The sequence below is a fragment of the Nerophis ophidion genome, linkage group LG13 (assembly GCF_033978795.1).
Source record: "Nerophis ophidion isolate RoL-2023_Sa linkage group LG13, RoL_Noph_v1.0, whole genome shotgun sequence".
NCBI classification, from domain to species: domain Eukaryota; kingdom Metazoa; phylum Chordata; class Actinopteri; order Syngnathiformes; family Syngnathidae; genus Nerophis; species Nerophis ophidion.
In genome coordinates, this window is record NC_084623.1 from 8,877,359 (window position 1) to 8,890,623 (window position 13,265).

Here is a 13,265-nt window from a genome sequence, read left to right on the forward strand (position 1 = left end):
ATGCAACATACTTTTACTTTTACTTGAGTATATTTATAGAGAAGAAACGCTACTTTTACTCCGCTCCATTTTTCTACATTCAGCTCGCTACTCGCTACTTTTTTTTTTTTATCGATCTATTAATGTTTGTTTTGGTTTTTCAACGTAGGATCTACGCATGCCTGCGTTTCACCAATCACATGACGTTGGACCAATCAAACAGAGCCAGGCGGTCACATATAAAACCTGACTTAAGCAAGTTGAACAACTTATTGGGGTGTTACCATTTAGTGGTCAATTGTACGGAATATGTACTGTACTGCAATCTAATAATAAAAGTTTCAATCAATCAAAAGCGCAAAGGAAAAAAGACACTTTTTATTTCAACCGTACTTCCCGTCGAAAGCCTAAAGACTGATCGCACAGTTCCTGTTTTCACAATAAAAGCGCCGCTCCATCGCGCCTGCGCTAACAAAATAAGAGTCTCTGAAACCCAGTGCAAACAAGCGAGCAAGCTACGGAGTTTGCCGCCAATGTATTTCTTGTAAAGTGTACAAAAACAAATATGGAAGCTGGACAAATAAGATGCCCAAAAACCAACGACTTTCATGTGGTATTAGACAGAAAAGAGGAACTTTTTTTCTCCTCCATTTGAAAACGGGGACGTTAATTCCAATCAATGCAAGTCATCAGAATCAGGTAATACACCAGCTTATATTCTTGTCTTCATGAAAGATGGGAATCTATATGTTAAACATGCATGTATATTCATTAAAACACCTTCAACGTGAACAAAAACGGCAAAATAGATCAATATAAATTATATACTATATGTAAATGTATGTATGTATATATATATATATATATATATAAAAGATATGTGTGTATATGATATGTGTGTGTATGTATATATGAGGTAGATCACCTCGACTTGGTCATTTATTAAGTAATTGATTAACGTTGAAAAACTTATTGGGGTGTTACCATTTAGTGGTCAATTGTACGGAATATGTACTGTACTGTGCAATCTACTAATAAAAGTATCAATCAATCAAAAGCGCAAAGGAAAAAAGACACTTTTTATTTCAACCGTACTTCCCGTCGAAAGCCTAAAGACTGATCGCACAGTTCCTGTCTTCACAATAAAAGCGCCGCTCCATTGCGCCTGCGCTAACAAAATAAGAGTCTCCGAAACCCAGCGGAAACAAGCGAGCAAGCTACGGAGTTTGCCGCCAATGTATTTCTTGTAAAGTTTATAAAAACCAATATGGAAGCTGGACAAATAAGATGCCCAAAAAACCAACGACTTTCATGTGGTATTAGACAGAAAAGAGGAACTTTTTTTCTCCTCCATTTGAAAACGGGGACGTTAATTCCAATCAATGCAAGTCATCAGAATCAGGTAATACACCAGCTTATATTCTTGTCTTCATGAAAGATAGGAATCTATATGTTGAACATGCATGTATATTCATTAAAACACCTTCAACATGTGAACAAAAACGGCAAAATAGATCAATATAAATTATATACTATATGTAAATGTATGTATGTGTATATATATATATATATATATAAAAGATATGTGTGTATATGATATGTGTGTGTATGTATATATGAGGTAGATCACCTCGACTTGGTCATTTATTAAGTAATTGATTAACGTTGAAAAACTTATTGGGGTGTTACCATTTAGTGGTCAATTGTACGGAATATGTACTGTACTGTGCAATCTACTAATAAAAGTATCAATCAATCAATCAAAAGCGCAAAGGAAAAAAGACACTTTTTATTTCAACTGTACTTCCCGTCGAAAGCCTAAAGACTGATCGCACAGTTCCTGTCTTCACAATAAAAGCGCCGCTCCATCGCGCCTGCGCTAACAAAATAAGAGTCTCCGAAACCCAGCCCAAACAAGCGAGCAAGCTACGGAGTTTGCCGCCAATGTATTTCTTGTAAAGTTTATAAAAACGAATATGGAAGCTGGACAAATAAGATGCCCAAAAACCAACGACTTTCATGTGGTATTAGACAGAAAAGAGGAACTTTTTTTCTCCTCCATTTGAAAACGTGGACGTTAATTCCAATCAATGCAAGTCATCAGAATCAGGAAATACACCAGCTTATATTCTTGTCTTCATGAAAGATAGGAATCTATATGTTAAACATGCATGTATATTCATTAAAACACCTTCAACATGTGAACAAAAACGGCAAAATAGATCAATATAAATTATATACTATATGTAAATGTATGTATGTATATATATATATATATATAAAAGATATGTGTGTATATGATATGTGTGTGTATGTATATATGAGGTAGATCACCTCGACTTGGTCATTTATTAAGTAATTGATTAACGTTGAAAAACTTATTGGGGTGTTACCATTTAGTGGTCAATTGTATGGAATATGTACTGTACTCTGCAATCTACTAATAAAAGTTTCAATCAATCAAAAGTGTAAAGGAAAAAAGACACTTTTTATTTCAACCGTACTTCCCGTCGAAAGCCTAAAGACTGATCGCACAGTTCCTGTTTTCACAATAAAAGCGCCGCTCAATCGCGCCTGCCCTAACAAAATAAGAGTCTCCGAAACCCAGTGGAAACAAGCGAGCAAGCTACGGAGTTTGCCGCCAATGTATTTCTTTTAAAGTTTATAAAAACGAATATGGAAGCTGGACAAATAAGATGCCAAAAACCAACGACTTTCATGTGGTATTAGACAGAAAAGAGGAACTTTTTTTCTCCTCCATTTGATAACGTGGACGTTAATTCCAATCAATGCAAGTCATCAGAATCAGGAAATACACCAATTTATATTCTTGTCTTCATGAAAGATGGGAATCTATATGTTGAACATGCATGTATATTCATTAAAACACCTTTAACATGTGAACAAAAACGGCAAAATAGATAAATATAAATTATATACTGTATGTAAATGTATGTATGTATATATATATATATAAAATATATGTGTGTGTATGTATATATGAGGTAGATCACCTCGACTTGGTCATTTATTAAGTAATTGATTAACGTTGAAAAACTTATTGGGGTGTTACCATTTAGTGGTCAATTGTACGGAATATGTACTGTACTGTGCAATCTACTAATAAAAGTTTCAATCAATCATTGAAGGCCTACTGAGACTTGTTGCTGTTAAGTTATTGTGGCTCAATGTGCCTTATTTTTTATGTTATTTTAATGTACTAATTTGTAATATATATTATTGTTTTAGCTGCTTAAGAGATATCCCTGGCTCTGAATTTGCTCGTTGCTATTTTTATGTTTTATTTGTTGCCGTAATCATTAAACAATCAGGTTACTCATCAGTTACTCAGTACTTGAGTAGTTTTTTCATAGCATTCTTTTTACTTTTACTCAAGTAAATATTTGAGTGACTACTTACTTTTACTTGAGTAATAAATCTCTAAAGTAACAGTACTCTTACTTGAGTACAATTTCTGGCTACTCTACCCACCTCTGACCAGGGGTCACTGGTGCACGTACAGATCTCATGTATTCAAGTCCGCAGCAAAAGTTCTTATTTCAGTTAAATGATGGATTCTTCACAGTTGATTGCTGCATGCCCCAATTATTTCTTCTGTGTTAAAACTGTTGTGTTTTCATGGGGGACCAGTGGAAACACGGAGTACCAGACAACAAAGTCCAATAAAGCTCGGAGGTCGGCGTCCTTTGAGAGGAGGCCCAGTCGACGCTACTCCAGAAGAACCATGCAGAACAGAGGTGAGTGCGACAGTCAAGAGACTTTGGAGACATCGAAGATACTGAATGTGCATGAGCCACGCAGTCATACTGAATACGGCTCCAAGGAAAAAAACGCAATGCATTGTGGGCTTAGGTCTTGGCAATATGGCGTAAAAATAAAAACTAATTATTTCACAAAAAATTGTATTTAAGATTTTTCAATTTTTTTCCCCCCCTATGTTTCAAAGAAAACAATGAATACAAAGATGAAAAACATCTTTTGCACAATGGGTCGGCAACCCGCTCTTTAGCGCCGCCCTAGTGGCTCTCTGGAGCTTTTTCAAAAATATATCACGAATGGAAATGATGAGGGGGAAAAAACATATTTTTGGTTTTAATATGGTTTCTGTAGGAGGACAAACATGACACAAACCTCCCTAATTGCTATAAAGCACACTGTTTATATCAAACATGCTTCACTGATTCGAGTATTTGGCGAGCGCCGTTTTGTCCTACTAATTTTGGCGCTCCTTGAACTCACCTTAGTTTGTTTACATGTATAACTTTCTCCGACTTTCTAAGACGTGATTTATGCCACTTCTTTTTCCGTCTCATTTTGGCCACCAAACTTATAAGGTTACGCATGAATGCACAAATGTGAGTTTTGTTGATGTTATTGACTTATATGTGATAATCAGACAAATTTGGTCATTGTAAGCTAATTGATGCTAACATGCTATTTAGGTTAGCTATATGTACATATTGCATTACGATGCCTCATTTGTAGCTATATTTCAGCTCATTTAGTTTCCTTTAAGTCCTCATAATTAAATTTATACACACTATCTGTATGTATTATGGCTTGTAATTTGTTGCGGCTCCAGACACATTTGTTTTTTTATTTTTGGTTCAATATGGCTCTTTCAACATTTTGGGTTGCCGACCCCTGCTATAAAGCCATAAAGGAATGGAACAACCTCACAAAAAACTTGAAAAGTTTAACAGATTACTTTTAATATACAAAAGAAGTTAAAAAGTGGCTTTAGAGCAATCAAAGCTGCTCACACAGTCACTAAGGTGGCCACTATGATTGGCAGATCAACTTAATGTGTGTTATATTTATCCATGAGAGCATTTTTGTTGTAAATTATGAGGTGTGTCTGTTAAAATCATGGTTGTTTTTACAAATGATGACAGATGTGAACAAGAGCAAGTATTGTCTTTGTGATGATGTAAATGAGATGTGGTTGTATTGTATATTAAAGGGGAACATTATCACAATTTCTAAAGGGTTAAAAACAATAAAAATCAGTTCCCAGTGGCTTGTTGTATTTTTTGAAGTTTTTTTCAAAATTTTACCGGTCTCTGCATATCCCTAAATAAAGCTTTAAAGGGCCTTATTTTCGCTCTCTGCGAAGACACTGGCCATTTCCCTGTGACGTCACACAGTGCTGCCAATGTAAACAAACAATGGGAATACATCAGCAAGATGTAGCGACATTAGCTCGGATTCAAACTCGGATTTCAGCGACTTAAGCGATTCAACAGATTACGCATGTATTGAAACAGATGGTTGGAGTATGAAAGTATTGAAGAAGAAACTGAAGCTATTGAGCGAATAGCTATTGACGCTATTCATAGCCATAGCATGGCCGAATAGCTGCGTTAGCATCGCCGGTAAAATGTGCGGACCAAACGATCAGGACTTTCGCATCTTTTGACACTGGAGCAACTTAAATCCGTCGATTGGCAAGTGTTTTTTCGCATTAAATGTAGGTGGAAGGAAACGTAATATAGTTGCAAATGCATCTGCAGGTTATCCATACATCTTTGTTCCATGTCTGCTTTAGCACCGCCGGTAAATAGCATGTTAGCATCGATTAGCGTCGCATGTTAGCATCGATTAGCGTCGCATGTTAGCATCGATTAGCTGGCAGTCAACATCAACAAAACTCACCTTTGTGATTTCGTTGACTATCGTTTAAATGCATTTGCAGGTTATCCATACATCTCTGTGCCATGTCTGCTTTAGCATCGCCGGTCAAATGTGCAGACATTCAATGGGGGTCTGGCAGCAGACACTTTGGCATCTTCGGGCCAGTGGTGCAACTTGAATCCCTCCCTGTTAGTGTTGTTACACCCTCCGACAACACACCGACGAGGCATGATGTCTCCAAGGTTCCAAAAAATAGTCCAAAAATCGGAAAATAACAGAGCTGAGACCCGGTGTTTGTAATGTGTTGAAAATGAAAATGGTGGGTGTGTTACCTCGGCGACGTCACATTCTGACGTCATCGTCTCCAGCGCGATAAACAGAAAGGCGTTTAATTCGCCAAAATTCACCCATTTAGAGTTCGGAAATCGGTTAAAAAAATAGATTGTCTTTTTTCTGCACCATCAAGGTATATATTGACGCTTACATAGGTCTGCTGATAATGTTCCCCTTTAAGTATGTGTCCATGAGAGGGCATTTCATGACTTTTCTTAATTTGATTACGTGATATGGTATGATTTTATTGTAATTTTATTGCATGATTTTTGTATCCCTTTAATTTAGGTAACCAGGGACTACAGATTGAAATGAGCAATTTAGCTATAATCTGGTACAGAACATATCTGTCTTTGAGCTTAATGTTTCTGTGCACTGTCCCTTCAAATAAAGACTAAACATTAAACAAATGACAGAGCTAATTCATAAGAAGTTTCGCTTTTATTTGATCAATAACTAGTACCGTATTTTTCGAATTATAAGTCGCTCCGGAGTATAAATCGCACCGGCCGAAAATGCCTAATAAAGAAAGAAAAAAATGTATATAACTCACACTAATTGGTCACATTTTTGGAGGAAATGTATTTGATAAAATCCAACACCAAGAATAGACATTTTAAAGCCAAATTAAAATAAATAAATAATAATGAACAACAGGCTGAGTAAGTGTACGTTATAAGTAACGAACTGAGAACGTAGCCCAGAATGCATTGCTAGAGCTTTGGTTTGCATTTTAACCATGCAACCTCTTTTTAGTGTGAATTTCCACTTTTGTGACATTGCGTCATATTTGACTTTGAGTTACATCCGTGTGCGCTGATTACAACCTTCTGTGTTTGTGTTTTACAGGACCCTTCCATCCTCAGGAGTAAGTTCAATTTTTGTCAAATGTAACAGTTTATTTAGTTTATTCGCTATTTTCATAGTGATCAGCTGTTGTAATTAATTTTGTAGACAGAACTGCTGTTTTTTAGTAGGGTAGTGAAAAAAAGTCGATTGTTGATTGAATGGCGATTTTGACTTGTAACGATTCTTAATCAATGTCATCCCATTGGGTTGAGTTTTTCCTTGCCCTGATGTGGGATCTGAGCCGAGGATGTCGTGGCTTGTGCAGCCCTTTGAGACACTTGTGATTTTGGGCTATTTAGGTAAACGATTGATTGATTGATTAATTGGAAAATATATATTATCTATATTAAAAAATATATATATGTATATATATATATATATATTTTTTTAAGCCACTCAGGCAAATCATATTGTTAATGTAGATGGTCATATCTGGGACGGTATAGCTCGGTTGGTAGAGCGGCCGTGCCAGCAACTCGAGGGTTCTGGGTTCGATCCCCGCTTCTGCCAACCCGATCACTGCCGTTGTGTCCTTGGGCAAGACACTTTACCCACCTGCTCCCAGTGCCACCCACACTGGTTTAAAATGTAACTTAGATATTGGGTTTCACTATGTAAAGCGTTTTGAGTCACTAGAGAAAAGCGCTATATAAACATAATTCACTTCACAATTCACTTCACTATACAGATTTACTTTAGTATAGCTCGGTTGGTAGAGCGGCCGTGCCAGCAACTTGAGGGTTGCAGGTTCGATCCCCACTTGCACCATCCTAGTCACTGCCGTTGTGTCCTTGGGCAAGACACTTTACCCACCTGCTCCCAGTGCCACCCACACTGGTTTTAAATGTAACTTAGATATTGAGTTTCACAATGTAAAGCGCTTTGAGTCACTTGAGAAAAGCGCTATATAAATATAATTCACTTCACACTTCACTTTAGAAAAGAGAAATGTAGGATACTTTTTTCCTAACTAGTTTTCAGAATTTAGTTATATAGATATTTATCAGAGCTGTTTATCTATTTTATGGAGGAATGTAATTAATCATAGAACTGGCACCCAATGTTGTCAAAAAGTATGGATTTTGAATCAAGAATCGATTCTGAACCAAATCGTTAACCCTAAGAATCTAATTGAATCGAATCTTTAATCACAGCTCGAATAATACTATCCATCCATCCATCCATTTTTCTACCAGTGCTGGAGCCTATCTCAATGCATTGGGGCGGACGGCCGGGTACACTCTGGACAAGTCGCCACCTTATCGCAGGGGCCAATACAGATAGACAATATTCACACACTAGGGCCCATTTAGTGTTGCCAATCAACCTATCCCCAGGTGCATGTCTTCCGAGGTGGGAGGAACCCGGAGTACCCGGAGGGAACCCACGCAGACACGGGGAGAACATGCAAACTCCACACAGAAAGATCCCGAGCGCAGGATCGAACCCAGGACTACTCTGGACCTCTGTATTGTGAGGCACATGCACTAACCCCTGTACCACCGTGCTAATTCATTGCAAATCTGAAGCGTAAATCTGATGTCAAATGTCGACATGGCTAATATATCCATCCATTCAAATTTGCCACCAATGTGTAACCCATGACATATATAAAAAGACGCACTGAGGTTGTGTGTAGGGATGGGTACCGAATCCCGCCGGGTTCTTCCTCCTAAAATCCAACAGTGCCACGTTCCGGTCCGAGGGTTAACGAGAGCGGACTCAGCCAATTTTTAATGCCAACAGAGGAATTGCCTCAAAAAACGCTCCAACGTAAGTCAAAGTAAAGCCCTATTTTTCCAAAAATGCATTAGCTTGTGTGGCTAATATTGGCTTTGCTATTGACATGTTACTGATAAGCATTCGCGATTTTACATGGCGATCTCAACACTTACAAATTTGTTAATGAAAACTGCAACTCGGATGTATGTTACAATCAAACAGCTGCTGAGTGATAATGTAATGCTTACAGTATTAACACTTTGTAGGGCACAACAGACAGCGAAGCCTGAACTCAGCATGAACTACACGCTACTGTCATATTTGCAAATGATAGTGAGTTGCGTAGTAAGTACAGTACTCGCATGTTCTCCCCGTGACTGCGTGGCTTCCCTCCGGGTACTCCGGCTTCCTCTTACCTTCAAAGGCATGCACCTGGGGATAGGCCCCTCCCACCTCCAAAAACATGCACCTGGGGATAGGTTGATTGGCAACACTAAATGGTCCCTAGTGTGTGAATGTTGTCTGTCTATCTGTGTTTGCCCTGTAAGGTGGCGACTTGTCCAGGGTTTTGATTTTTAGTATTTAGGATCCCCATCAGCTGGTGGCCACAACAACCCGCTAGTCTTCCTGGGGTCCACAAACTCAATACAATTACAAGTAAAAGCATATAATTACAACTACACAATACAGAAACAAATAAAAGTGTCAACAAGCAAACAATTTACTGTCACAGAATAATAATTACCATGTAAATATAACTAAACAATACAAAACCAAACAAAAATCATCAACAAGCAATAAAATATTACTTTTAAAATAATTTGAGGCAGGTTATTCCAGAGCGATACAGATTTATAAATAGGGCGTACGCCGCCTTCTGCCCGATTGCAGCTGAGATAGGCTCCAGCCACCCCAAAAGGGACAAGCGGTAGAACATGGATGGACTTACAGTATTGACACTTTGTAGGGCGCAACAAACTACTACACTTCTGCGATCTAACGCCTTGGACTTGCAACTGTAATTGCAACTTAATATCTTACCTGCATACTCAGAAATGTAGAAAGTTATCTCATTTTTAAATGTCGCAATAAAGTTAGATTTTGTTATCAAAAACAATATTTACTAACACACACACAAGGGCTTATTTACGGGGGTTTAAAATGTCAATGTCTCTGTTTGCTCAGGGTTCTTTCGTCCGGCAACGGAGTCAGCTCCGGCAAAGACAACCAGGTGATGGTTAAACCCACTCTTTTTTTTTTGCATCTTGTTTAAATCATTTCCAGCAAATGGAAGAAGGAGCCGTTGTGTCAACTTGTGATTGTGTTTGTTTCTCACCACACGACAAGGTCTCCTCCGGTAGAGGCGCCTGGTCAGGGGTGCCGGTGGTCAGCCTGGTGCCAGCCTCTGCCTGCGGCCCGCTGGAAATAGAGCCTCTGCCCAGGAGTCCTGGAGGGGAAAAGAGAAGGTGGGTGCATTTTTTTTCCCAAGTGCTGTCGCTTGGTTCAATCTGTTAAACGGCTGCTTTGGAAAGTTAGAAGAAAAAGAGAGCGGGAGGAAGTGTGTTTGCACGGCAACTTATCCTCAATCTGTTGGCTGCAAGTCGTTTCTGTGAGTCAGGAGAAAAACGTTGCTTAATTCTGAGCTGATGATTGAGTTCTAGTAGATGTTGGTGTGAAACTGCAGCAAAAGTGTATTTTTTATGTGAAGTAATTTACAATAATTCACAATATTGAGTTTAATTCAGTATTATTTTATGACAGTTTAAAAAAAAATCACACTCAAATTATTTGGGATGCAAAGGGCCCCGAGCTCATCTAAGATGGACTGATGCAAAGTGGAAAAGTGTCCTGTGGTCTGATGAGTCCACATTTCAAATTATTTTTGTACTCTGTGGCAGTTGTGTCCTCTAGAACAAAGAGGAAAAGAACCATCCGGATTATCATAGGCGTTAAGTTCAAAAGCCAGCACCTGTGATGGTATTGGGGTGCATTAGTGCCCAAGGCATGGGTAACTTACACATCTGTGAAGGTACCATTAATGCTGAAAGGTACATACAGCTTTTAGAGCAACATATATTGCTATCCAACAACATTTTGATGGACGCCCCTGCTTAATTAAGCAAGACTATGCCAATCCACAGGTTACAGCAATGCAGCTTCATAGTAAAAGAGTGAAGTGAAGTGAATTGTATTTATATAGCGCTTTTTCTCAAGTGACTCAAAGCGCTTTACATAGTGAAACCCAATATCTAAGTTACATTCAAACCAGTGTGGGTGGCACCGGAAGCAGGTGGGTAAAGTGACAACGGCAGTGATTAGGTTGGCAGAAGTGGGAATTGAACCTGCAACCCTCAGGTTGCTGGCACGGCCACTCTACAAACCGAGCTAAACTGCCGAGTGCCGGTACTAGACTGACCTGCGTGTAGTCCAAACCTGTCTCCCATTTAACGTGGGTGGCGCATTATCAAGCCTAAAATACCACAACAGAGACCCCGGACTGTTGGACAACTTAAGCTGTACATCAAGCAAGAATGGGAAATAATTCCACCTGAAAAGCTTCAAAAATTGGTCTCCTGTGTTCCCAAACGTTTATTGAGTGTTGTTATAACGAAAAGGTGATGTAACACAGTGGTGAACATGCCCTTTCCCAACTACTTTGGCACGTGTTGCAGCCATGAAATTCTAAATTAATTATTATTTGCAAAAAAATAAAAATAAAGGTAACGAGTTTGAACATCAAATATGTTGTCTTTGTAGTGCATTCAACTGAATATGCGTTGAAAAGGATTTGCAAATTATTGTATTCTGTTTATATTTACATCCAACACAATTTCCCAACTCATATGGAAACGTTATGACGCCATCTACTGTGTGGCATTGTACTGCAAGTTGCATCATAGACAGTCCCATTATAATGTGTTTATGAGCGATGGGCCTTACAGATGTAATTGTGTGCGATGTTTGATTGTGGTATTGATGCCTACAAGCCAGTACATACTGTATGTTCCCCTCTGTGTTCCAGTATTAGGATGTATTGAGGAGCAAAGGCATGTCAGGTAGGTGTGGTCCTACTTTGAGCTTTTTGCCCCTGGTTCGCATCATAACCAATCAATCGCTGTTTACTGATTTCAGCTTTGAAGCAAGGCTGTCTTTTGGTGGGAGTTATTTCTTTTGATTTACTGCTTCTATTCTTGATGATAACATGTAAAGCCAATCTAATACCTGCAAATGACTCTGGGTGCTTTATGGGTATCTTTTCTTTTGGCATCGATTAATAATCCCATGGCTAATTCGTCTGACCCTGGAGCTTTTATTTATGTCTACCTTTTTTGATTAATTTATTTTTTTGTAATGTCAAACCATCCCTTTAGATCAGTGGTTGTCAACCTTTTTTCAGTGATGTACCCCCTGTGAAGATTTTTTTAAATCAAGTACCCCCTAATCAGAGCAAAGCATTTTGGGTTGAAAAAAAGAGATAAAGAAGTAAAACACAGCACTATGTCATCAGTTTCGGATTTATTAAATTGTATACAATGCAAAATATTGCTAATTTGTAGTGGTCTTTCTTGAACTATTTGGGGAAAAAAAGATATAAAAATAACTAAAAACTTGTTGAAAAATCAACAATATTGTTTTAGTGTTTAAGAGATATTCCTGACTCTGAATTTGTTCATTGCTATTTTTATGTTTTTGTGCATTACTTGTTGCCGTCATCCTTAAACGAACAGGTTACTCATCGGTTACTCAGTACTTGAGTAGTTTTTTCACAACATACTTTTTACTTTTACTCAAGTAAATACTGTGGTGACTACTTCTTACTTTTGCTTGAGTAATACATTGCTAAAGTAACAGTACTCTTACTTGAGTACAATATCTGGCTACTCTACCCACCTCTGTTCAAGACTTGCGTTCATTTGAAAACATCACTGCACATCATGATGGCAACTACACTTTCCATCTTAAATATCTAAAAAAATAATAATTTGGGAATGTCCGGCGGGCCAGATTGAAAAGCTTCCCGGGCCTTAATTTGCCCAAGTCTGCTTTAAATGATAATCCTGCAACCAATTTGCTGCTTCAAATTAACCTCCTGCTGATTTCATTGCTTCCTGTCTTTTTTGTCATATTGACATCTGGGTCCCTCTCCTTCATCCCTTTTGTGAAATACTTTTGCCACCTTTCCTCTCACATCTCGCACTCCCTCTACCCTCACGCACATCATTTCCTTCCATCACATTTATCCCCGTCCTCCTCATCCCACCTTCGTTCTCCCCAGGTCTCCTCTCCCCTGCGTCCCACTTGCTCATGTGCCATCAGTGCTCCTCACGAGGAGATGGGAGCGGAGCAACTGACGGTGGTCTGTCTCCCCGTGAACGGGACAGCACGGAGTCCCACGTAGAAAGTGCGGGGGGGGACGGCCCACGTGGACGCGAACGCAAACACCGCTTAATAACTGAAACATTCCCCATTAATATTCTCTCCAAGTCATTTCCCTCCCTGAATGTGACCTTCACTTCTCTATCTCCTTTTTCTTTTTGGCGTCAGCTTGAGATGCACCACTTTTCAGTTTGAGTGTCCTCCCACCTCCACTTGGTCATTTGATAAGTAGCACGCCGGCTCTAGATCAGAAATGTCCGTCCATTCAAAGTTTTCAAACATTTTTTCTTTTTAAAATTTGTCTGTTTCATGCCATTTATGTCAATGTAAACTTAGTTTTTTTATGTGGT

General features: G+C 38.7%; 1 protein-coding gene across 4 annotated transcripts in view; it reads left to right on the plus strand.

Moving 5' to 3' along the window:
• epb41l5 (erythrocyte membrane protein band 4.1 like 5) overlaps positions 1–13,265 on the plus strand; it is a 103,486-nt gene that overhangs the window by 57,485 nt on the left and 32,736 nt on the right. For all 4 annotated transcript variants that reach the window (XM_061918342.1, XM_061918341.1, XM_061918344.1 and 1 more), the window contains exons 13-16: positions 3,631–3,737; positions 6,817–6,835; positions 9,724–9,769; positions 9,886–10,004. In XM_061918342.1, coding sequence (XP_061774326.1) covers positions 3,631–3,737; positions 6,817–6,835; positions 9,724–9,769; positions 9,886–10,004 — 291 coding nt within the window. The remainder of the gene's footprint in view (positions 1–3,630; positions 3,738–6,816; positions 6,836–9,723; positions 9,770–9,885; positions 10,005–13,265) is intronic.